Raw genomic sequence first — 26,481 nt, 5'->3', positions numbered from 1 at the left:
CGGGGTTCTTCGCGGAGCGGAGCCGGGGACTGTGCGCTGCGCGCCCTGCGGGCGCAGAGAGAGCGCACGGCCGAGTCCGCCCGGAAAGCTGAGTTTGAAGCCGCCACCATGGGCGCCTGTTTGGGGGTCTGTTCCCTGCTCAGCTGTGTAAGTGACTTTCTTCTGTTCTTCCCCAGCCTCATCCCCAGTCCTGGGCTCCTTTCTTCTCTGCCCGGTTCCTTTACCTGGATTTTGCGCGACAACAGCTCCCTGCCCGGTGCCCCTTCCCTTGATCCCGGCTCCCTTCTTGGAGTCCCCCGACTCCTGCCGGCCGGGCTCCGGCTTCCTCGCTCGACATAGAGTCCTTGTTTACCCTGGGTGAGCTGGTGCCCTGAGAAGCCGGCTGCAGGTTCTCGTGTTACAGGGTGAATGAAGACCGTGCGTTCCCCGCCCTGGGGTGGGGTGAAGCCCCGAATAGCTTGGGAGAGGGGAGTGCTTTCCGCGCCCGGCCCCCCCCTACACCGTGGTATTTGGGTTGAGAGGATGAGAGGCAGGACTGAGATTGGGGGAGGAGTGGTTGGCTCTCGGGTTACAGAACAGAGAGGGTGTTTTCCTCCCTGACAACCTCATACACAGCTATGGTGGGATTTGGCTGTTGGGGTTGCTCTGGTAGTGGTTTTGGGGGTGGTTCGGGAGGAGGAGAGTCCTAGAGTGGTCTGGGAGGAAGGGGGGATCCGGGAGTGAGATTCAGGGTGGTCTAGGAGGAGGGAGGTCCAGGAACAAGATTGGGGGTGGTCTGGGAGGAGGGTCCTTGAGCGAGATGGAAGATTGACTTGTTATTCATAGAAAGTCGGAGTGGAAGGGAATGTTCCGTCTTGAGGCCATTATTTTACTGGGGGGAGGGAATATAATGGGGCGGGGTCTGAGAGTGTATTGGGGCTGATCCTAGACCGGGAGAGTTGGGACTAGAACGACTTTTCAGTTCTCCATGGAATGTCAGACCTTTAGGTACTTTATGGATTTTGAGAAGCAGGAAAAACAGCTCTCCATTTCGAGGCCCAGGAGCTGCGTTCAAATTCAGACTGACTGTTTTGGTTAAGCCTATTAACTCTTCCCCGCCTCAGTTTCTTCCAGTGTAAAATGGGGGGATTGGACTGGATGATTTTCAGAGTACCTCTCAGCTCTGGCTCTTCGACCTAAATTATGCCTTTGAAGGATATTGGGAGTGAGGCTTTGGTGTGGGAAGGAGTGCAGATTGGGACCTACCCCTGAACCTGCTACCAAACCTAATTAAGTCCCACTCTCAGTCATCAGTGGGCCACTCTTCCCCCTTGGACTATTCCTCTCAACCTCAGAGACTCGGCTGAGCCCTAGGGGAAACCTGGCCCCAGAGCTGCTGGGGGCAGAGAAGTCAAGCAACCGGGTTGGTGGTTCTGAGACAGTCAGAAGGCCACTTGGACTGTAAGTCTCTCAGAGTAGGTGGTTGGGACCGGGGTTGGGCTTGTAAAGACCTGTTGCTATTGTGTTAGGGTCCAAGCTTTCTGTAGGTGGGGGGAGGGGAATGCAGGAACATTGGGGGCCCAATTTTTTAAGGAAAGTCCCATCATGCCTAGAAATGGGGGGCTCAATTTGTGGAGAGGAGAGGGGGACCATTCATTCAGATCCAGCCAGGGTAGGCTTTGGCTCTAAGCCAAATGTCTTGGAAAATGTGTCTGGGAAAAACCAGCCCCTGCACTCGGGCTGAGTGAAATAAATCCCCCTCTTGTTAGTCCCAGGCCCAGAGGGCAAGGCTGTTTCTGAGTTTCTTCCCCTTCCCAGCCGGGCCTCATTAAGTCTTTCTGGGGTTCATTCTTTCCAAGTCCAGCCCACCCTTTCCTCCACAAAGAAGAGTGCTCAGGGAGTTCTTCCTGTTGAATGGAAATGGGGGGGGGATTTTTCCTCTTTCTTTCCCTGCTCAGCCTCATCCCCTCTATCCCATAGTGTGGGGGGAGGAGTCAGTCTCCCCAGCTACATGGCCATTTTCTAGGGGTTGTGGGAAGGCTGAGAATGGGCTGATCCCTGACAGGCCAGGGTGTGTAAGACCTTTGTTTCCTGGGGTGAGAGAGACTACCAGGAAATAATACCCTCAGGGTGGTGGTGGTGGTAGTAAAGGGGGTAAGGGGTTGTGTGTGTGTGAAGAAATCTGGTGAATCATGGAGGGCTGGTCCAGAGAAGGGAGCCAGTGCCAGTCAACAAAGGAGAGTGGAAATGTTTGCTGTAGGAATGAGTCTTGTATAATTGTGAGGCAGAATTTTGTCCTCTTTTTCACCTCATGTTTTGGTACCTGCCTTTCACCTCCTGTTCGGCATCCTCATTCTAAAGGCAGAAATAGAAATCATTGATGGTGGAATTGGTTACTTTTCCTTGTCCTCACACACGACTTTCCATCTCCTAACTCCCATGAGATCTTTGTGCTGCCCCCCATGCCTGGAATGTATTTCCTCCTCACCTCTGCTAAAGTGAAAACCTTCCTTATCCCTCCTCCTCCTTCTCTTTCCCTCCTCTCCTTCCTCCTTCTCTTCCCTGTCCTTCCTCTCCTCCTTCTCTTCCCTCTCTCCCCTTCCTTGTCCTCTTCCTCCTCCCCCTTCCTAAATTCTTCTGGATTTATTTTGTATAAGCTCATGTTTATAGAAATTGTAAGCTCTTTGAGGACAGGAACAGATACTTTTGAATTTCTATCCCCCAGAACCTGGCATAGTGCCTGGTGTTTATGAGGCATTGAATAAATGTGTTTTGGTTCACGCATCTGACACAAAGCTGGGAAGGCTAACAGCCATCTCGACTTTTCTAAGCTCCCTTTTCTTCAGCCTGATATACTCTTTGGGATCCTGCTGTTTGATCCATCATGGGAGAACCTTAGGCAGCACTGGCTGATCTGATCAGTTTCTTGGGGAGGTCAGCACCTCCTTGGAGTTGATAAGGTATGGGCCTTGGAACCCCCCCCTCCCACACACACACTTCCCCTGAACTCCAGGGCCCATACTCCATCAGTCATCCTAGGGACCTTCCTTTGGGACTCAGGGCTTTCACTTTCCAAACCTTTTTTGCTCACTAATCCCATCTCTAGAGTTTTGGAGCCTACTTAGTTCCCAAAGCTCAGAGATCTGCCACACCCTTTTAAAAATTACCTTACCCTTCTTCTGTCATCTATATCCAAGCTATTCGACCTATCTGGAATCCCCTCCAGATCCCTAGGTTGAGTTGGCCAGAGTTTATTTATGAAGGAAGAAATAATATACAAATTCAGAAGGAATACACCAGGGAAAGGTAATAAGGTGTTGATGAAGGGAAAATACCTAGTCAATCACCAAGTATTTATTAAATGTTTAAGCAGCTAGATGGCTCAGTAGATAGAGTGCTGGGTTTAGAGTTAGGAAGACCTGAATTCAAATCCTGCCTCAAACACTTTTAGCTATGTGACCCTAGGTAACTCACTTAACATCTATCGGTTTCCTCTTCTATAAAATGGATATAATAATAGTTCCTGCCTCCCAAGGTTTTATGTCTGTAAAGTGCTTTCCTACTCTTAAAGCTCTATGTAAATGTTGCTGCTGTTGTTTACTTTGTTCCAGGAACCGCTTTTAAATGCTGGGAATACAAAGACAAAAGTGAAAACCTCAGCCCTCTAGGAGTTTACATTCTCAAGGTGTAAGGAGGAGTCCTTGTTCCTTCATGACTGACTCTCCCTCCCCCATTTGGGATTTTTCTTGGCAAAGAGTAGTTTGCCATTTCCTTCTCCAGCTCATTTTGCAGATGAGGAAACTGAGGCAAACAGGGTTAAGTGACTTGCCCAGGGTCACACAGCTAGTAAATGTCTGAAGCTGGATTTGAACTCAGGAAGATGAGTTCGATTCTATTTTATAAAGATGACCCCAGACTCAGTTCCGAAGACTGGGGTCTCAAAGACTTTTTATTAAAGAGGTTGAAGTGAATCCTTTCCATTCTCTGGAGAAGCAGGCACACCTCCTTGGAAGGGGAGAAATGCTCATGTAAAAGAAGCAAGCTTTATAGTTAGTAATTGCCTAACTCCTCCTTTCTGAATCAGGATTGGTCCTAATCCTTCTGGGTTACAATCTTCCTTATATGCCCCACTTTAACATACATTATGTGCCTAGAACTGTGTTATCACTCCCCCCCACTCCCTACAGAGAAGATAGCCTGTCTGTGCTGATTTCTTATCTACTTATGTGGAAACTTAACTCTTTCTTTTCTCACAATTTCTACCTTTTTTTTTTAAAGTAAAGATTTGGTTTCCACACCATCCCAATTTCCTTATCCTCTAATCTCCTTAACATGATTTCGCATTCTCCATCACTGGGGAAAGTCTCGATGACACATAAGGTATCATCATCATTATATTGCCGGAGTCTGCCCTCTGAACTCCCACTGTGGGTCGGTCCTACTGGGATAATCTTTAGTGAGGGATGTGTATCAGTTGTTGTACCAGTCCCCTAGTGCATGGACCTATACAACACCCTACCCCAGTTAATACTCCTGAATGGATACAGCCATTCCTTTCCATTTGCCAAACCAGGATTCTAACTATCCCTTTAATCAGTTATTTATCCAAGAGTTCTTGGAAGGGGAGAAATGCGCATAAAAGAAGGCAGAGCAGGCTTTATAGTTAGTAATTGCCTAACTCAGGATTGGTCCTAATCCTTTTGGGTTACAATCTTCCTTATATGCCCCAACCCTTAACATCCATTATGTGCCTAGAATTGTGTTATCACTCCCCCCCCCCCACGGAGAAGTTAGCCTGTTTGTGCTAATTTCTTATCTACTTCTGTGTGTGGAAATTTAACTGTTTTATTTTTCACATCCTACCCGCTTAGCCAGCTGCCTGTATACATGTAGGAGACTACACATGTATAGATTGCTGTTTTTGGTGTTGTTCGACCTTGGTTCTTGAAGAGGACCATGACGTGTGTGGAAGAGATACAAGATAACCTGGAGGTGGGGGTGGGGAGGGTACTAGTAGCTAAGGAGTACCAGGAAAGCCCTCCTGCTGGAAATGGTGGCATTTGAGCTGAGCTGAGCCTTGGAGCATTCCCTATAGGGGGTGGGGGGAGGGGGGAGGCAGGGGAACAGGCAGCCAGTGAAAAGCATCCTCAAATTTCAAGTTTCACTACAGTTTTCCAGCCCGAGCTCCTCCGCCCTCATGGGTCTCTCTAGGGCAGGATCTTCATGGGTTACTGCTGAGTGGCACCTTTGAACCAGGGCTGTGGCTCTCGGAGAAAGTTTAATCCTCCTTACATTTTCTCCATTACTTTCTTAAATCTGGATAAACAACAATAAATCAACCCTTGGTTTGTAGCTTCGCCTGTTTCTGAGATAGAATTGTTCATAGTGAATATCAGACAGATGGAGCTGTCTTCAACACAGCTTTGCTTCTAACACCCCGGAATACCCTTACAATACCCTTACCCCGATTTGAGTGCTGAGAGTGCTGGGTCAAACTCATGGGTCCATGCGTTTCATGGTTTTTTATAACTACTCCTGAAGATTTCTGATTGTATAGTACCCTTAAGTGTTCTCTGCATAGTCCTATGACTGATTCTCTTCATTTTCCCTACCGAGGGAAAGAGGAGACAAAGCCATGAAAACAGATGAACACATACAGCCTTCCTGACACTTTAAGAATAAAAAATATGATGCCGCTCAGGAAAGACCAAATGACAAACCCAAAATGAAGGCTGGGTTGAATCTAGTAAGACGAAATTTAATAGTGACATATATAAAATTCTATGTTTGGCTTTTTAAAAAAATCTCCCGCACAAATACAAGATTGGGGGAGGTATAGCTAAACCCTTTGTGGAAAGGATCTGGGGGTTTTAGTGGACCACAAGCTCAATATGATTATACAATGACAGTCAAGCAAAAGGCTTCTGAGCTAAGGCTTTTACGAGGTCGATTGTAGGATCATAGCTAGAAGCACCTGGATAGCTAGAAGGGAATCTTAGTGGTCATCTATTCCAAACTTCTTGTTTTATAGATGAGGAAACTGAGGCACAGAATGCATGGTAGGATCATAGCTTTAGAACTGGACCAGAATTTAGAGGCCTAAGAGGTTAAATGACTTACCCACTGTCAGTCAGCATTTGAGGTGAGATTTGAAACTAGATCTCATTCTAGGGCTCTTTCTGCTGTATGGCCCTAGGGCCCAGCTGTCTGTCCAAGAGCTCCACAGAGTCCTGTATTTTGAACTGGGAGGAACTTTAAAGGCCTCAATTTACAAAGGAGAAAATTGAGACACAGAGAGGTTAAGCAACTCACCCAGCGTCCCACAGAGAATCCAGTTACTGTAACGAGGCGGACCTTCGTTAGTGATATAGTTGAACTTGAAGAGGATTTTTGATGACCTCGAGTTGCTGAGGTCCAAGAGACCAAGGCCTCTTGGGCTGCAACTTGGGTTTCAGCTCAGAATTGAATTGGAAGTCTGACATCTTTAACAATAATTCAGCTCCATTCAATGGACATTAAGCACATAGTATATATAAAGCACCATTCTAGGGGCTGGGGGTGCAAAGTTCAAAATGATGCAGTCCCTGCCCTCAAGGAGCTTCCATTCTCCTTGGGGATACAACATGTTTTACAGAAGCTCAGAGTTGAAGGTCATTGCAGAGATCAGGTAGGCTAACCTGTACTTTGATGAGAATTTATCCTCTCCGTGGAAATATGTTTCGCATGACTTCATGTGTATAATGGGTAACATATTTCTATTTCTTGCCTTCACAATGGAGAAGGAGAGGGGTGGAAGAAAGGGAGAGAATTGGAAGTGAAAATAAAAGTAAATTAAATTTTCAAAAAAGAGAGCCCATCTCCCCACAATATACTCAAATGATGATGCAGAATTTTCTTGAGGACTTCTTGTTAAGGGGGAACCCCAGCTTCCTGTGGCAGCCCATGCCACTTTGGGATCTCTCCAGTGGGACAGGAAGTTTTCCCTGTCATCAAGGCTAAATTTCTGTCTCTGCATCTTCTAGTTCAGCCCTCTGGGGCCAAAAGGAACGTGTCTAACACTTCTTCCCTGTGACAGCCTTCTATAAATGTAAAGACAGCTGTTCAATCCCCCCTTCTCTAGGCCAAACATACCCAGTGATTTGAACTCAATCTCACTATCTAAAAGGCTCTGTAGTTGAGTAGTTGAGATCAGATAGCATAAATATGTAGTAGACCCAGTCTGATGGGCTGTGCTGCCTCCAGCAATGATCTTTGGTCTTATTCTAATCTCTAGTTCCTCCTCTCCTTCTGGCTTCCCTTTTTCCGCCTCAGTTTTGACTATAAATGAGCTAGTTAAGCTGTATACTGTTCCCTAATGTTCACTTATCCCCTGGTCCTCTCATCATTCATGACTTTCAAGGTACCCGTCCTGGGTTACCCCCACTGTCTGTCTTCTCTGCCCCCTACTCCTGAGCTGCTGGATGGCATTGGAAAGACTCTCCCAGTGCATCAACTGGGTCCACTGCATATCTATATGTCTAAACTCAGATAGTGGAGCAGCTAGGTAGCCAGGCTTGGAGTCGGGAAGACTCGAGTTCAAACACAGCCTCAGACACTTACTAGGTGGGTGACCCTGGGCGAGTAAGTCACTTATTGTTTGCCTCAGTTTCCTCATCTGTAAAATGGGCTGGAGAAGTAAATGGCAAACCACTCCAGTATCTTTGCCAAGAAACCCCCAAATGGGGTCATGGAAAGTCAGATATGACTGAAATGACTCGGTAGCAACAATCTCAGTGGAAGCTTCATTGTTAGACAGCACTGCTCTGTATTGTTCAGTGGAACTCTCCACAGCAGGAAGTAATTCCAAATCTTCTCTGCCCAAGCCCCCTACATCCTACCCTCTGTTTCCTGTCTTGGCAAAGGATCTTCCCTATTTCACTTGCAATATTGAGGTTATCCATCATGAGTTCCTTCTTTCTCTCTTACTCTTCCACTCAAAACCCTTACATGTGGTCCCTCGCTGCATCATCCTTGGCCCCAGGCTCATTAAGAGTTGACCCTTGCCTATCCACTTGGACCCTTGTCTGCTCAGTCAGAGAAGTGAATAGAAGGTCATTTGAGGAGGGGAAGAACACTAATGACTGGAGAGATTAGGGAAGGCTTTCCAGAGGCAATAACAGCTTAGCCAAGCTTTGAAGGAAGGTCAAGATTCAGTGGCAGAGATGAGAAGGGAATTCATCCTGAGTATGGAACACAGCTTGTGCAAGTGTGTGGAGGTAGGAGATGGAATGCCAGGTTATAGGAACAGCTCATAGTCTTAATTGGCTGGACTTAGAGAATATAAAAAGGGATACCACGAGATAAGTCTGGAAAGGCCAATTGGATCTGGATTGTGGAAGGCCTTGAACATCAGGCTGGGAAACTTGTATTTCCTCTTAGAGGCAATGAAGAACTCTTCTTGACTTACTTTTGTCCCAACTTGCCTCCTAATTTGCTTTGTGGGCTAGCTACTTCTATTCCCTGGGCCTCAGTTTCCCCATTTGTAAAATGAACATATGGGATTAGACTGCCTCCAGAGAACAGGAATCCTGTTATCGTTATCTTCCTATGTGAAATACAGAGTCTCTGCACACCATTGGTTGTTGACCTTCCTTCTCAAAGAGGACCAGAATGACATCGCTATGTTGGGGTCAAGGTACAGTGTGTCTGACTCTGGATGATCAGACCAATACAAGCTCAGAAGGCTCTACCACTGGTTGGGCACAAATAATCCTTGTGAACATTTGGGGTGGAGATAGCTCTAAATATGTGCATCTCACGTTTCTTTTGAACCACTTCAATTCTGCTTTGCTCACAGAGCACAGCGCCTTCTTTAAGGTGGGCACACCATGCTGCGCAGTCCTGTGCTAATGTCTCCCATGTCACGCAATTGATTTCAAAGTCCTTCAGAGCTATAGGTGTGAATGAATGAATGAGTGGAAGAATGAAGGAATGAATGATTTAGTAAGTGAAAGAAACAGGACATAATCACCAAGGTTTCTTCCAGCTCTGCCATTTTAGGAGATGATGGCTTCAGAATGAATAATTAATAAATTAAGTCATCAATTAACTCATTAATAAGTTTGTAATAGAACTTATGAGAGAGGATGTAGAGAACAGCTGGTTTGGGGCAGGAAATTCTAGAGTCAAATCTTGCCTCTGATTCCCAGGCGCCGGTGACCCTGGGCAAATCCATTACTGCCCAGTACTCTGGGCAACTGTCTTAAGGCCATTTGCCAAGCAGTTATCATTCTGCTTTGGGAGAGGAATTTTCTTCATGGGGAGTTTCCTCCGTCAGTGGTATGAGAGCTCAAATAGAAATGGAGGCCATTAAACCATAAAACCTGCTAGATGTATACTGACCTAGAAAACTACAAGTTCACATTGTCCATGTTCTATTGTATTTTTATTTGTTTTGTTGAATATTTTATAATTTCATTGTGATCTGGTTCAGGCCACTCTGAGCAGCTGTGTTGTGACCTCTGATTGATGACAATCACAAGTCTAGTCTGAAAAGTAAATAAATTAAAGTTTAATAAAATCTGTGGACCTCTGAGAAGTAGGCACATGGAGGCAGGAGAAAAGGAAAGAGGATACTTCGCAGGTGGAGAAAAGGTCACTGGCGTCTCTCCCGCTTGTGTCCGGCCAGAGCAGGCATCGCCAGCCAACCTCAGTGAGAAGGCATTTCTGGGCCAAAGCTAAGTGGGACTGGGGCGTCTTCCCAGCCTCTGTGCCAAAGCCAGGCCCTTCCCTCCCTGGGAAGCCTTGTCCTGTCTTTGCTGAGGGTCTGGTTTAGTCCCTCTGATCACGAGCTGGGGTGGAAGGAGCGCTGAATTCAGGAGTCAGGAGACCAGATCCCTCTCCAGCTTCTTAGATGACTTTGGCCATAGAATCTCAGTTGGAAAGAAACTCAGAGGTCCTCTCCTTTCTTGATTTATTGAAGCCTTCTATTTTTAGATTAACAGTCATTTCAGAAACAGCCTTCTTCTGATCCTAGAGGCAGCTAGGTAGCACAGGGCATAGAATGCAAGACTTGGAATCAGGAAGAACTGAGTTCAGATCCTGCCTCAGAGACTTACTAGCTCTGTGAGCCTGGGCAAGTCATTTAAAACTTCTCCCAGCCTCAGTTTCCTTAACTGTAAAATGGGTATAATCACAGCACCTGCTGTAAGTGCTTTGAAAACCTTAAAGTGCAATTTAACTGCTCACTATTATTGTTGCTAATGATAATCCTCCCCCATTGAACACTTCTTTTTTTTAAAATATAAATTTATTGATTTTCAGTTTTCAATATTTACTTCCACAAGATTTTGAGTTCCAAATTTTCACCCCATCTCACCCCTCCCCCCACCCCAAGATGGCATGCATTCTGAATATCCCTTCCCCTATGAACACTTTTTTTAACTAAGAAAAACACCTAATACTGTGACTACCTCTGACAATGTATGCACTGTTCTGCTTCAGTAGTCCCCCACCTCTTTGCCATGACACAAAAAGAGATATTTTATCATCTGTTCTCTGTGCTCATCCTTGGTTTTTCAGTTGCTCGGAGTTTGGCTTCCTTTTTTCAATCTTTCCATTTTCATTATTGTAGTCATTGTAGCTGCTGCTTGCACTACTCTCTATCAGTCATTTCCTACACCAGTTCTTCCTTAATCAGTTCTCCCTTGGCTCCCAGCATATTCCTTTCTACTGATTTCCCGACCTGTCTTCCTGCTTCCCCTCAGCTCCCATTGACTCTCCTCTTCCCGCTCCTCTGGAGCAGAGTAGCTCCTACTCACAACTCTGTCCTTGGTCCTGCCTTTCTTTTCTCTCCAGAGACAGCTGGTGGTGAAGTGGATAGAGTGCTGGCCATGAAGTCAGTTTGACCTCCATAACAACCCTATGAGGCGCTGTTATTTTTCCCATTTCATAGAGGAGGGAAACTGAGGCTCAGAGGAGCTAAGTGGCTTAACCAGTTCAGATAGAAAGTGTCTGAGTTAAAATCTATGTTTTCTTGATTCCAAGTCCAGTGGCCAAAAATTCCACAAGGGCAGTCAGCCCAAGAGGGATAGAGTTTCAAGAACAAAATTTTGTTGTCCCAAAGACAAATGAAGAAGAAGATGGGGAGCTCTACAGGGTTTCATGCGGATACAGAGGAAACCCCTGGACCAATTCAGATGTTACCGCGAGAAGGACTTGGCCTGCCAATTTTAACACAACAATTATACTTTTGCATAGAAATAAAAACTTTCATCTTATCTCTTTTATTTGTCTCATGGATTAAAAAATGCATTGTGTCGGTTGTCAAAGCTTGTTTGTTCAAGGTATTCTTAAATTTCAGTCTTTCAGGTGTGTAAAAGGAGTGTGTATAGGATGAAAGTATGAGCAGGTAAATATGGACGAATGCACAAGATTGGGAAGGTTCCATTAGAATGGTGTCAGGAGACCTAAAGTCCAGAAAGCACTGAGGTTGCCAAGAAGAGCCAAGGGTCATGCGTCAGTCAGTCCACAAGTATTTATTAACTGCCTACTATGTGCCGGGCATTGTGCTAGGTGCTGAGAATACAAAGAACGGTAAACAAAATCAACCCAATCCCATCTGTCCAGGAGCTCACAGGGAAAGAGGCTTGGGGATAAGGACTCAAACCACACTTGGGTCATTGGGTGATAATAATGGGTGATAGAAAGCAGAAATACACAATTTTATTTTGCCTCTGCTTTCTCTAAGGAAAGTCAGCCCCATTCACTTTTCTTCCATAAGAGTGAAAAAAAAAAGGGAGGGGAGGATTCCAGTCTTCCTTGAGAAGTTTTTTTGGGGGGGGTCACTTGTATTTTGGGGGAGGCTTCCCTGAGCTGGAGAACAATAGGTACGTGCTACAGAGCAGCAGATGAAACACAGGAACCCCCCCCATTAGGAAGGTGGGGAAGGGGTGCTATGGATGAAATGTGGTATTTGCAGCTAGATAAGTTAGAGTATTGGTTTGTTTCTTCCTGTTTCTTCTTGTTCCCAAGGAAGGTTCAGTCAGGAGGTGGTATATTGGGAAATAGCTTTAGTAGAGAAACAAAAGCTATGAGCAAAATTCAACCAAATAAATAATGAGTATCTGGGTGTCTCTGTCCTTCCAGGCAGGCTGTCTCTGTGGCTCAGCCCCCTGCATCTTGTGTGCCTGCTGCCCCTCCAGCCGCAATTCCACCGTCAGCCGCCTTGCCTTCACCTTCTTACTGTTCCTAGGAGTCCTGGTGTGCATTATTATGCTCAGCCCTGGAGTGGAGAGCCAACTATACAAGGTCATTGGTGGGGAGGGCAGTGGATGGAGTGGGCCAGCTTGGAGGAGGATGGTAAAGCTGGAGGGACCTTAAGCAGTTCCAGTGGGGAGCTGGGAAAGCTTCCATTGAAATCCCCCTTTGGGAGCAAAAATAGGGCTCTTCCTTCCCTTTTGTGGTCCCCCAATAAAGGAGGGGCTTCAGGGGTAGGGGGGGAGATGTGAGGAAGCTGGAGAGACTTCTGGGGTGTGGGGTCAAGAGAAGGTAAAACCCGAGAGTGTTGGGCTCTGCTGAAACAGGGTGGGACATAGCTGAAGCTTGGGAATGTAAGAAGGGGAAGAGAGGGACATAAAGGAATTTCAGGAAGAGTGCAGCTGTGAGCCATGATCATGGAATAATCTGCTTAGTGAATGTGGGGAATCACAGCTGTTCTGGGGCCATGAGGGGCTTGGATGGGTAGAGAAGAGTCAGACCTATCCCAAGAATTTGTGGATGGATGAGGGCTGTTCCACCTGTTCTGAGACGATGAGGATGGGCAACAGGTGGTACCCCTCCCCCTTCTCAGAGCATGCCAAGGAAGTGGGGCTGGGCTAGGAGAGAGGAGTCATCACTACCTTGTCCTCACAGCTACCCTGGGTGTGTGAGGGGGTCCCCTCCACCTTGGGCATCCCAGGCCAAGTAGACTGTGGATCCCTGCTGGGTCATCGCGCCGTCTACCGCATGTGCTTTGCCCTGGCCGCTTTCTTCTTTCTCTTCGCCATGCTGATGATCTGCGTGAAGACCAGCAAGGACCCCCGAGCTGCCATCCAGAATGGGTGAGAGAGTGCAGCCCTCCCCGCTGCCCACACCAATCAATAAACACCTGCTATGTGCAGGGCTTTTCGCTAAGCACCGGAGTAACAGAGACAGATAATGAAACAAGGAGCTTCTGTCACGTGCACATCTAAACAGGGACAAAATTAACCTGTGGTTGTTTCAGCAAGAGACTTTAGCAGCAGGGGGATGGCATTTGGACAAGCCCGATGGAGAAGGTGCCTCTTGAACTAAGCTTCAAAGGACTCCAGGGCTTCTCAGAGGCTGAGGTGGGGAGGGAGGGCATCCCAGGTATGGGGGGGGGGGCAATACCAAGGTGCCGAGACAGAAGATGGAGTGTCCTGTGTAAGAAATAACTAGAAGGGGACAGCTAGGTGGTGCCCTGGAGTCAGGAGGACCTGAGTTCAAATCTAGCCTCAGACACTTACTAGCTGTGTGACCCTGGGCAAGTCACTTAACCCTGATTGCCCCCCAAAAAAGAAGAGCTAGAAGGCTAGTGTTGTTAGACTGCAGAGTGTACGAAGGGGAATAATGTGTATAATAAGGCCAGAAAGGAAGGTTGGGGAGCCACTGGAGCTGATTGAGTAGGGGAATCAAGTGGTCAGACCTGTACTTTAGGAAAGTATGTGGAGGTTGGAATGGTCATGAGGAAGACGGGACCTGGGAGAGGAAATCAAAGGATTGCAATGGCAGAGTGGGATAATGAGAGGCATGTATAGAGAGGAAAGAACTCTGGCTCCAAAGTCAAAAGATGGGAGTTCTAATCCCACCTCTGATGTTTATTACATGAGTTTCCTTGGGCCTCAGTTTCTTTTTTTTCTTTTTTTTTTTAGGGCAATTGGGGTTAAGTGACTTTCCCAGGGTCACACAGCTAGTAAGTGTCAAGTGTTTGCTCTGAGGCCAGATTTGAACTCAGGTACTCCTGACTTCGGGGCCGGTGCTTTATTCACTGTGCCACCTGGCTGTCTCAGTTTCTTCCTCTGTCAAATGGGGGAATTAGAAAAGATGTGTTCTAGGGTCTTTATATAGTTCAAGATTTATGATCCCATGCTGAGGCCCTGAACTAAGGGGGTCTCTGTGTGAGTAGAGTTTTTCCTTCTAACCTTGAGCTCAAGATTGATTGTAGGGATAAAGTGCCCATCCCCATCAACCAGTCAAGGCCTCGCCATTTCTTCTCCCTTCTGGCCATTAATTCATTTAATAAATATTATCTGATTGTGCTTATATAACTTATATCAAATTGCTTACCATCTTAGGGAAGGGGGAGGAAAGGGAGGGAGGGAGAAAATTTGGAACTCAAAATTTTATAAAAAAAAGAATGTTAAAAAAGAAAATATTTTTTAAAAATAAAGTCTATAAAGATGAAAAAAATATATATATATATAACCTGAGGCCCACTATACACAAGGCTTTGTGTTTGGGGGGCAGCTACCCACTTGGGGCCTCACATTCTAATAAGGAGATGCACATAATTGCAGCCCAGCATAATGGCAAGTGTCATGTGATGGGGAACTCACCAGTACCTCCTGAGACAGGCCATTTTGGAAAATTCTCATTGTTAGGAAGCTGTTCCTCAGGGAACCAAAATTGACCCCCACCATTTCACACACCTCCCAAAACCAGTCCAAGCAAGTCCCACCCCTTGTACTCGAAAGCCCTTTAGCTTCGATGTTCTCCCGCCATTATCATCTCAGCTTCAGGTTAAACATCCCCGGTTCCATCAACCAGTCCTCTGTGGCATGGCTTCCAGTTCATTTCCCCATCCTGGCTTCCCTCTTCTGGATACACCATAGATTGTCAACGTCCTCCCCAAAATGTGGCACCAGAAGGGAGTGCAGACCTCCAGATGGGACCTGCTCAGGTTAGCGGGCACCCGGAATATGCCTCCCACCTCACAGACTCTTTACTTCATAGAAAGTAGCCTAAGATTGCGCTGCCTTTTTTGGCCAGCATGTCACATGGTTGACGGTCATTGACTTCGTCATCCAAGTCCACTAAAACCTCCGGGTTTTCCTCCCACCCTCTCTCCCTCTGTTCGTTCTTCTCTCCTCTCTGTCCATTCCTTCCTCTTTCCCTCCATCCATTCCTCCCTCCACTCTATTCCTTTTTCTCTTCTGTTTCTCTTTTCTGCCTTCTTTTCTTGCTCCCTTCTTTCCTCCCTCCATCCTTTCCTCTCTTCCTTCTTTCCTCACTCCGTGGTATTGAACATTTTATTGATTCAAATTGATATGAAAAGCAGGTTCCTCCCTCCACCCTCCAAGTCCAGAATTCTCTGCGATGGAAAATCAGGCCAAGATGGAGTGATTCTCCAACTCGGGGTGATGCCCAACAAAGGGGCTTGCCCAGGATGCTGGGGAGAGGAAGGGAAGGGAGGAGAGGGGAGAGGAGGGGAAGAAGCATTTATTAAACACTGCATGCCTCCAGGCACTATACTAAGTGCTTTACAAAGATCTTGTTCAATCAAGCTAATTTCAATCGAGAAAGGATTGCCTTCCCCAGGGATGAGGCCGGGCTACGTTAAACAGGGAGGCCAATCAGCCAGGCAGCTGCAGGAGCAGCTGGGGAGGGCTACTTTTTCCAGAGAAGGTGACTGAGGCGCCACTGAGCCTCATGATCAGCCTCCCCCAGGTCTTTTTCACTTACCTTGCTGCCACCCCCACCCTCACCCTCTACTTCTGCAGCTGATGTTTTTGAATCCAAGGGTAGGTAGGAATTTGCTTTTATTTCTATTAGGTTTCATCTTGGTACATTCAGCCCATTGCTTTAGCCTGTTCATAGTTTGGGATCTTTATTCCTCCCCCATGCTAACCATCCCTCTTTCTTATCTTTGGATTTGATAAATATGCCATTTTTGCCTTCATCCAAGTGATTTCTAAAAATGTCAAAGAGAAAAGGGCCAAGGACAGATGCTTGGGGTCCTACACCAGAGGCTTCCCCTTAGGTTGATATCTGTTCATGAATTATCCCTCCTTTTGTGTAGACATTCAGCCAGCTCTGAATCCACTTGTTACGGTCATCCAACCCTCATCTTTCCATCTTATGCACAAAGATATCATGAGGTCTGGATGCTAGCTTTCTTACTGTGGATGAGCCCATTAAGCTGACATCTTCTTTCCCTTCCCCAGGTTTTGGTTTTTTAAGTTCCTGATTCTTCTGGGCATCACTGTGGGTGCCTTCTATATCCCGGATGGCTCCTTCACCAATGGTAGGTGGCAGGGAGTGGCAAGTCTGGCTCTGCTGCTTGTCAGTCATCTTCAGACCAGGTCCATTTGTCTTCTGTACTCTTTCCTCCCCACCTCCTGATGGTGGGTGCCAAGGAAGGACGCAGCCCTGAATACCGGTTTGGGGAGAGCTCTTCTGATCTGTGCTCACTGAGCCCCAAATACCTATATCCACTTGGCTCATCCCAGACCTCTCACCTGCTGGTGATACTCCAGAGGCCCAAGTGTCTCCTGATTGTGGCACTAACCCTGAAGTAGTGAACCAGCTGACTCAACTGGGGTGGAGGGCACACTCATACCTACACGTAGCATAGTGTGCCTGTCTGAGACGTGTGTGTGTGTGTGTGTGTGTGTGTGTGTGTGTGTGTGTGTGTGTGTGTGTGTGTGTATATGAGAGAGAGAGAAAGAGAGAGAGAGAGACATGAGATAAGAGGAGAGGAGAGGAGATAAGGAGATCTTATAAGATAAGGAGGGTCAGCCTCCCCTGACTTAAAGCTCTCCAACCTTCTTGAGGCACTAATGAGAACACACTGTCTCCTGGGGGTGGGACTGGGTCAGGGCTTCTGGTGGAGGGTTGGGGGAGAGTTTGAGCCAGGAACACTGGGCCCTCATTCTTCCTTCCCCCTTCCCCGGCCCCCCAGTCTGGTTCTACTTTGGGGTCGTCGGCTCCTTTCTCTTCATCCTCGTCCAGCTCATCCTGCTGATCGACTTTGCACACTCTTGGAACCAAAGCTGGCTGTGGAAGGCTGAAGAGCGTGACTCCCGGTGCTGGTATGCAGGTTGGTGGTTACCACTTCCCTCTCTCCCACCTCACCACGTGCTCAGTATTCCAGTGGGCCACACAGATGCAAAAGGTTCTCTGTGCATGTAGTGTGAGCGCGCGCACGCGCACACACACACACACACACACATACACACATAGTGTCTCTTACCTGAGAAGTGCTGATATGACTCGAATCCAGGTCTCCTGATTTCAAGTCCATCAAGGGCTACCAATTCTTTCAGAAGAATTAGGAATATGTCTTTTGTGTCTCTCTTCTATTTCTTCTTCTCTTCAAAGAATCACAGCATGTTAGAGTCAGAAGAAACCCTAGGGATCAGTGGTTCTTTTTTTGTTAGGGGGAGGGGAGGGCAATCAGGGTTAAATGACTTGCCCAAGGTCATATAACTTTTTTTTAAAAATAAATAGTATTTTCTTTTTTCCAATTACATGTAAAGGTGGTTTTCAACATTCAGTTTTATAACATTTTGAGTTCCAAATTTTTCTCTCTCCCATCCCCCCTCCCCAAGACAGTAAGCAATCTGATATAGGTTATACATGTGCAAAAATGTTAAACATATTTCCACCTAAGTCATGTTGTGAAAGAAGAAACAGAACAAAAGGGAAAAGCCACCAAAAAAAAAAAGAGCAAATAGTATGCTTCCATTTGCATTCAGGCTACATAGTTCTTTCTCTGGAGGTAGATAGCATTTTCCATCATGAGTCTTTTGGAATTATCTTGTATTATTGCATTGCTGAGAAGAGTTAAGTCAATCATGCTTGATCATCTCACAGTGTTGCTGTTGCTGGTACTCAGCATCAGTCCATACAAGTCTTTTGAAGTCAGCCTGTTCATCATTTCTTATAGCACAATAGTATTCCATTACATTCATATACCACAGCTTGCTCAGCCATTCCTCAATTGATGGGCATCCCCTCAATTTCCAATTCTTTGCCACCACCGAAAGAGCTGCTAGAAGTGTTTTTGTACATGTGGGTCTTTTTCCCATTTGTATGATCTCTCTGGGATACAGCCCTCGAAGTGCTATTGCTGGGTCAAAGGGTATGCACAATTTGGTTGCTCTTTGGGCATAGGTCCAAATTGCTCTCCAGAATGGTTGGATCAGTTCACAGTGGTCACGTAGCTTTTAAGTATCAGAGATACAATTTGAATTCTGCTCTTGGTGGACTTTGAGTCAGGTATGCCAGCCATTCCTATGTTGCCTCAATCAAAATTATTAACATTATCTATGTCTTGTTATATTTTCTTTATCTTATTAAATATTACCCAATTGCTTTTTTTTTCCCTGAGGCGATCAGTGTTAGGCCCAGAGTCACACAGCTAGTAACTGTCCGAGGTCACATTTGAACTTGGGTCTTCCTGACTGCAGGGCTGGTGCTCTACCCACTGCCCCACCCAGCTGCCCCTTGAGATCATTGATTCTCAAAGTAACCACTGAGTTCAAATCCTTCCTGAGATACTCTGCAGCTCTGCAACTGTGGGAAAATCCCTTACATGGAGATAACGAGAGTGCCTGCCTGACAGGGTTGTTGTGAGGATCAAGTGAGATAACATTTGTAAACTGCTTTGAAAACCTGAAAAATGTTAAATGTGATTATAATTATATGTCAAAACAATGAGTGATAGAAACAGTGCTCGTGTAGTGAAATGAGGTGTGGGTTTGGGGATTATCTCATCCCCCAAATAAAGTAGAACTAGGAAATCTTAGATGCCAAGAGCTATAAGCATTTTCCATGCATTCCTAATTCAGTATCTAATATTTCAAAGTGGAAAATGTCCCTAATACTGAAATCCTCCTACAGAGAACTCCTATTGGCGTTCTGTGGAGCAGAACTAGAAAATGTTTGGGAGCTCCTGCTGTTACGATGAGGAGTCTGAGGGCCGAGGAGAGGCAGGGCCTAGATGAGGCAGCATGCTATAGTGGAAAGGCCACTGGCATTGGAGTCAGGAGCTGGGTTCCAACTGTGGCTCGGTCACCACTGACCCTGGGCGAGTCGTGCCTGGCACCTCGGGGTGGGCTTCGATGACTGTTCAGGTTCCTTTGAAGTCCATGCCTTTGTTAGGGGCAGAGCCAGGCCTGGGCCTCCGGTCTCTGGACTCCCAGCCCAAACTTCCTTTTACCCCTCCCTCTTCAGGCCTCTTCTTCATCACCTTCCTCTTCTATGGAATCGCCGTTGCTGCCATAGTTCTCATGTACATCTACTATACCCATTCGGGAGCCTGTTATGAAGGCAAGGTCTTCATCAGCCTCAACCTCATCTTCTGTGTCTGTGTCTCCATCGTGGCAGTTCTACCCAAGGTCCAGGTGAGCCCTGCCTGACCCTTGCTGGATCCAAGGCTAGGAAGGAGGGGCCTTAGAACAAAGAATGTGAGAGCTGGTGAGGACCGTAAGAGGAGTAGAGGTAAAAAGACTCGAAGAATTTGGAATAAGATGTCAGAGCTGGGAGGGCCAGAACACAGAATGTCAGAGCTGGGAGGGTCTTAGAACACGGGCTGGCAGCACAATTGAGACCATCTGTATATTGGGATTTGGGAAAAGTCTTCTTGATGAGTGAATGGGGCATCACCTGTGTGGTTGTTTAACAGGAAGCCCAGCCAAACTCAGGCCTGCTCCAAGCCTCTGTCATCAGTGCCTACACCATGTTTGTCACCTGGCTAGCTCTGACCAACATCCCTGGTGAGTAAAGGAGCTCCTCCTGACCCCTCCCCCAGGTGGCAGGAGGCCATAGGGAGGTGGCACCCAACGAGCATCGTTGCCACTTCCGCTGGCTTCCCCTCTCCACTGCCTGCCTCTGAGTAACCAGGCCTTCTGTCCGCAGACCAGAAATGCAACCCTAACCTTCCAGCAATCACCAACACAACGAGCTTGGATCCTTCAGACGTCTACACTACACAGTGGTGGGATGCACCCAGCATCATCGGCCTGGTCATCTTCCTCCTCTGCACCATCTTCATCAGGTAGGGTCTCTGGGCTCAGGGCCCTGGTCACCCTGCCCTCCCCAGATGCTGGATCTGTACTGACACTTCCTCCTTGGGGGACTTTCCAGGCTCACCTGATTCGTCCCTGGGCACACTGTTAGCTGCCCTGAGCATTAAGCTTTGCTGTCAGCCCTTTTTTTGGGGGAAGTCTTTTTCCTCATCTAACCCTGATTCCTCCAGCTGCTCTTTGAGCTCACTCCCTCATTCAGACCTCAACAAAAAGCATTCATGTCTCATTCCTTCGATTTCACAGTCTTCAAAGACTATTCCTAAACTCCCACCAACCTCTCCTGTGGACCAAATTCCTACCTCTTTTTAAACAGTATTATTTTTAACAAATAGTTTATATGCTGATCTAGATTTACAGGAAGCTATATGCAGGATAAGTAGGAGATAATGAACAGAGGGAAAGCACTGGAATTAAGAGAAGTTGGGGAAGGGCAGCTAGGTGGCGCAGTGGATAGAGCACCGGCCCTGGATTCAGGAGGACTTGAGTTCAAATTCAGCCTCAAACACATAACACTTACTAGCTGTGTGACCCTGGGCAAGTCACTTAACCCCATTGCCTAGCCAAAAAAAAAAAGAGAGAGAGAGAGAGAAGTTGGGGAAGGCTTCTTATAGAATGTGGAATTTTGGTTGGGACTTAAAGGAAGCCAGGAGGCTAGTGTCACTGGATGGAAGAGTAAGTGTTGGGAAGTAAGAAGACTGGAAAGCCAGGAGGGGTCTTGGTTGTGAAGGGCTTTGAACACCAAGCAGAGGATGTTGTATTTGTTCCTGGAGGTGATAGGGAATTACTGAAGTTTGTTGAGGAGAGGGGGAGAGAGAGAGACAGAGAGAGAGAGGGGCAGATGAGATCAAACCTGTTCTTTTAAAAAATCCCTTTAATGGCTGAATGGAGGATGGATTATAGATTATTGTCTGAACAGAGGAGCATTCTTTATTCACTTGGCTTTTCCTGTAGGGAATATGAATTGACCCATTATTGCTATTAATTATTATATAGGGTGTCCCAAAAGTATTAGTACAATTCAAAGTTTACTCATCCATCATGCTATTCTGTTGTTGAGTCATTTCCGTCATGTCTGACTCTTCATGACCCATTTGGGGTTTTTCTTGGCAGGAGTGGTTTGCCTTTTCCTTCTCCAGCTCATTTTATAGACAAGGAAACTGAGGCAAACAGGGTTAAGTGACTTGCCCAGAGTCACACAGCTAGTAAGTGCTTTGTGTTTGAGGCCAGATTTGAACTTAGGAAGATGAGTCTTCCTGATTCCAAGCCTAGAGCCCTTTTCTTATTAGAGTATATATTCACCCTTTGGTAAACCAAGTAGATGAAGTATAGGGACAGAGAATGGACCTCTGATTTCACTGGCCTAGGGAGCTCTCAGGGAGGAGCTTCCTCTTTTGGTGGGTTCTGGCACCTTCTCAGAGCACCCAGAGGTGAAGTGACTGGTCCCACGTCACCCAGCCAGTGCAGGGTGGGGGTAGAGCTTGAACCCAGGTGGTGCAGCTCTTAACCAACCACCCTCCTCTGCAGAGGATGTGGAGAGCTGTGGTAATGTTATTCAAGTCCAGAGGCTCACCCTGAATACTTAGCAATTGACTCTTGTGAGCCTGTTCTTGCTGCCTCCAAAACATCCCTGACTCTTTACAACTGTGGGACATTTCACTTATCTTTTTAGCTCTTCTCTTTGTAATTTGCAATAGTTGTTTTATTCCACAGGAACACATGAACTCTTTTTCCCCTTTTCAATTATATCGTGAATATTTATTTCTGAGGATGTGTTATAGCATCAGAGGACATGGTTGGCTTTATAAGACTGTACTCATGTACTTCTGAGAGAGAATGGTGCCTTGTAGGGAGTCGCCATTTCCTTAACAGATATTTGTTGAATTGAATTCAATTTGTAGAGAAGTGATTCCAGCTTTCAGTTGTACCAGTGATATATGAGTGTACCTTTTTTCTTCTCACCCCAAATTTTACTCCTATTTTTTTTTTGTTTTTTACTCCTATCATTTATTTATTTATTTATTTTTGGTTTGGGCTAGGCAATGGGATTAAGTGACTTGCCCAGGGTCACACAGCTAGTAAGTGTTATGTGTCTGAGGCTGGATTTGAACTCAGGTCCTCCTCAATCCAGGGCCAGTGCTCTATCCACTGCGCCACCTAGCTGCCCCTTACTCCTGTTTTTTAAAGCTAACTTGATGTATGCAAAGTGTGGCACCTCAAGTTGGTTTTAAATTTGCCTTTCTTTTATATTAGTGTGACTGAATGCTTTTTAAAATACATATTTATATCTCACATCTTTGCTTTTCTGAGTTGTCCGACGCTGTTCTTTGGCCATCTATAGTTCCTATAGTAAATGCGCTGGGGTCCTTGATTACCTTTGTCCTTGTCTTCCTCCCTGCTCAGCTGGTGCTCCCAAGACAAGGGAGGACGCTCGAGGAAATCAGCACTTGGTCAAAGTTTCTCAGAGATGAGACCACAACGCTGATTACCTGCCCAATTTCAGGGCTGTCTTCAAGGTCCTGTGTCTCAACCCATTCCCCTCTGCCTCCTCTGCAGCGTCCGCTCTTCTGACAACAAGCAGGTGAACAGCCTGATGCAGACAGAGGAGACCCCCCCGATACTGGAGGGCCAGCAGCAGGTGACTGAGGGCCAGGCCTATGACAATGAGCAGGACGGCGTCTCCTACAACTACTCCTTCTTCCACTTCTGCCTCCTCCTCGCCTCCCTCTACATCATGATGACACTGACCAACTGGTACAGGTGAGTGCTTCCCTGGAAGCCGGTGGTCTGGCTTTCCCCTGCCCCATCCCCTCAGGGGCTGTAGAGCAAAGTTGTTATCTGACCATCATTCTCAAAGAGGACCGTGATGTCAGGCAGGTGAATGACGTGCAAGTGAATCGGATTGAAGTGAGGCAGGGCTGTGCAGAGTCACCAGTCTCACTGCCTCCTCTGGAGCCATCTGGGTCCAATGGCTGGATATGGATCAGGACAACTGGACATGGCGCCCTGTAGAGACAGGAAAGAAGGAAAGCCCTCCTCCTCGTCCAGCTCAGGGGGCACTATACCCTGGGTGGTAGGAAGAAGAAGAAGGATAGCCTACATCATATAGTGCCTGAAAGTTTGGGAAGCATCCCACACACATTATCTGATCTGATCCTTACAGCAGCCCTCTGAGGGAGGTGCTATTTTTATCCCCATTTTACAAAAGAGAAAGCAAAGGCTGACTGAAGTTAAGTGACTTATCCAGGGTCTCACAGCTAGTGAATGTCTGGGGCAGAATTTGAACTCAGATCTTCCTGATTCTAGGTCCAGCCCAGCATGGCACTATGGCATCTAACTGGGCACCCGGGAGGGAAGGTAGTTTACACAGCCTCAGGCTACTAGATCTGGTTGTGTCCATCCTAGGCTGAGAGGGCAGAATGAAGGCTAGTGGGACAAGGGTCTGGGTATACTCCCAGGGCTGTTATGAGAATCAATAGAAATAATATTTGTAAAGCTCTTTGCAGACTTTAAAGTGCTCTAGAGGTGATTCAACTGCAGTGAGATTTTGGGAAGCCCTTAGTTGGAGGCGGGGGTGGGGGGAAGGGGGAGCCACACCTACTCTGCCCACCTGCCACTTCTGGTGCTTTCAGCCCCAAGATGAGGGTCTGGCAAGTTTTCTGCACCTTTGAGGCAAGAGCTCTTTTCCACTGTCCATGACTACCTGGCCATCCATTTCGCTATAGTCTCCCCCTCCTCTGGGTTGCGTCTTAGGGCCTCCATCTTCCACTCTTAGAATTCTGTCAGGTGTTGCAGTCCACAGTCTATTCCTTCATTAGAGGGATTTTAGAGACCAGGCTGGGGCCTGATGGAGTTTCAGGACCCTTGGGGTTAGGATTTTGGGGTCAAGGGGTAGAGAGTTAAGATTTGTGCTCAAAAGGGTGCCTCTTTTTCCAGACCAGATGATGTCACCAGGAAGATGGTCAGCACCTGGACCGCAGTCTGGGTGAAGATCTGTGCCAGCTGGGCAGGGCTACTCCTCTACCTATGGACCCTGGTTGCCCCACTTCTCTTGCCCAATCGAGACTTCAGCTGAGACCAGTTGAGGTCTCCGGCACCGCTACTGCCTGACCAAAGATGCCTTGTTGCCAAGGGACAGATGACATCAGTCCCTATTCGAGTCTGGCTCCCACAATCCTCCCCTGCCCCTCACCTCCCCTAGACCTTCTGTGATGGAACTACTCATCCTGCCCTTCTCCCCACTCTTCCCGAAAGCCAGTGTGCGAGGAGGGAGGCAGGGAAAGCATCCTGAAGGCCAGAGGCCATTGGACTAGATGACTTCTAAGTACCCCTTCATCTGTAACCCTCTGTGAGTGAGCCTGTGAGCATCCCTATCTGTGGTTGAGGTTGGAACTCGGCCCCTTCTTCTTGGTGCCTTTGGGGCTTGGGTGGGACTTGGAGGGGCCAGGGTGTGGGTTATGGGGGCATGCCACTGCCTGGAGCCACACACGACTGTTCCTCCTGCCACCTCCTGCTTGCTCCTCCTCCTACCCCCACACCTCTAACTCCCCCCACATCCCTCGATGACATAATTTTCAACTCTACTCCAGTATGGGTGTCCTTCCTCAGAGCGGGGACAGAACAGGACAAGTTTGAGTCTTCTCAGCTTCACTGCCCAGCAGGGAGGAACAGTTCGCAGCACTGTGGCCAGGAATGTTCTGCACCCCACATTCCTCTCTTCCTTTTCTCTGTTCCTGGGTTCTGTGTCTTTTAGAAACCCTTCCATTTAAAAATGTCTAAGAACAATACAATAATAAACATCCAGCGGGTTTGCCTTCCTGAGGTCCCTGCCTCTGCCCATCTCTTTGGTCTCCTGGGCTTGTGCCTTTTTTGCCCAATGAGGCCATGTCTAGCTGGCTCCCCAGCTCTCTGCCTGCCTCACTTCCCAACCAGCCTGAAGCCTCAGGGAACTGGAGCTGTCCTCCCTACAGTCCTTTCAAGCTCTGCCCCTGATAAAAGGGAAGGAGAGGCCCTCAGCTTCCTGAGGATAGCTGCAACTGAGCTGAGAATCCGCCCCGATAATCAGGGATTCCTGGTCCTGGGTCAATCCCTCCCTGCCAGCATTGGCACCTGGGCAGCCTGCTAGAGCTCAGGGGGTGGGCTCGGAAAGGGGAATACTACACCTAAACATCTCTGCCGTTTTTCCTAGGGCTCTCAGGGTGGGAAGCAGAGAGATCCAACCAAACATAGCTTCTCATTCCCATCCCTGGGTTAGACACTCTCCATGTTCCACAGGAGAAAGAGAGAGCCCGGAATGAGAAAATAGCTAAATGCCGTAAGCAGACAGTCAGGTGCCACTAGGGAGATGTGGAAAGGAACCCCCACCAACAGGGAACCCTGGGTGTGATGGGGAAAGTAGGACCCTTTTGAAACAACCCATAAGAAGATTCTTGGCTTCTCTGCTGACTCTCCCAATGAGTCATGTCCACTTGGGATCTCAGTTTTATCTTCTGTAAGATGGGCCTGGGTCAGCATCACTCTTCTGGCCCAAGGAGGGATGCACCCAGATATTTAATAACTAGCTCTGTTCAATTCCATTGTTACTGTGGCCTTAAAAAAAATCATCACTAACTTGCTGTGTGACCCTGGGCAAGTCACTTCACCCTGGGCCTCAGTTTACTCACCTGTAAAAAAGGATAATACCTCACAGGACTATTGTGATCTTCAAGTGTGAGATAATGCATATGAAGGCCCTCTGTCAACTAAAGTACTGTAAAAATGAATTATTTTTAACATGATGACTGAGGATACCTACTTTAGGGTCCCGTGCAAGACACTGGGGCCAATATACAATCCAGTTGAGACAAAGTTTACCATAAACCATGTGTGTTGAATTAAACATTTATTAAGTACCTGCCCTCAAGAAGCTTACATTCTACTGGAGGGAAATAATATGTGTACAGAGAAGTAAATGCAATGTAATTTCCATTGGGATCGAGTCCTGACCACTGGGGAGACAACGAAACATCAGAAAGATCCTGGTGTAGGAGATGGCCGCCAAGCTGTGCGTATGAATGTCCTGTGAGGGAGGGAGGCGGAGGGATGGCTTGTGTGGTTTGGGGTGGGAAGGTGCAGGGTCATGTATTGGAGAGCACTCTGGGTTTAGTCTGTAAACAGGTTTGAATCCTGGTTCTGCTACTTCCTGTAGGATCATACATGAGTCTCTCTTTGGACCCTGGGCTTACTGATTCTACATTTGACTCTGCCAGCATCCTCTTTTGCCTGGGTTTTCAGAGCACTTTCTCCTGCCTCTCGCCGAGTTCTTTCAGCACTCTGAGCCCCAGTCCTCACCTGTATAATGAAGGCTGTGATAAGCATTTAATTTTTTTCATTCATTCATCCATAGGTCCATTTGAGCTCTAAAGCTGTGATCCTATAAATCCGATTGGCTGTTGGC

The 26,481-nt window shown here is 47.1% G+C and overlaps 1 protein-coding gene across 2 annotated transcripts; it reads left to right on the top strand.

Moving 5' to 3' along the window:
- Nucleotides 1-24,867, top strand: SERINC2 (serine incorporator 2). 2 transcript variants are annotated; one of them, XM_020983384.1, is made up of 10 exons: nt 1-147; nt 12,110-12,267; nt 12,871-13,058; nt 16,182-16,261; nt 16,919-17,056; nt 19,195-19,364; nt 19,646-19,736; nt 19,879-20,017; nt 22,602-22,805; nt 23,982-24,867. In XM_020983384.1, the coding sequence occupies exons 2-10, from the start codon at nt 12,232-12,234 to the stop codon at nt 24,118-24,120; spliced, it is 1,185 nt and encodes a 394-aa protein (XP_020839043.1). In that variant the 5' UTR covers nt 1-147; nt 12,110-12,231; the 3' UTR covers nt 24,121-24,867. The 2 variants fall into 2 exon arrangements, with proteins under 2 accessions (XP_020839043.1, XP_020839042.1); XM_020983383.1 differs by having other exon boundaries at nt 12,106-12,267.
- The last annotated feature ends 1,614 nt before the right edge of the window (nt 24,868-26,481 follow it).

The sequence above is a fragment of the Phascolarctos cinereus genome, unplaced genomic scaffold (assembly GCF_003287225.1).
Source record: "Phascolarctos cinereus isolate Bilbo 61053 unplaced genomic scaffold, phaCin_HiC Scaffold_726;HRSCAF=1367, whole genome shotgun sequence".
NCBI lineage: Eukaryota > Metazoa > Chordata > Mammalia > Diprotodontia > Phascolarctidae > Phascolarctos > Phascolarctos cinereus.
Note: the sequence above shows the minus strand (reverse complement) of the source record. Positions and strands in the feature narration are given on the sequence as shown.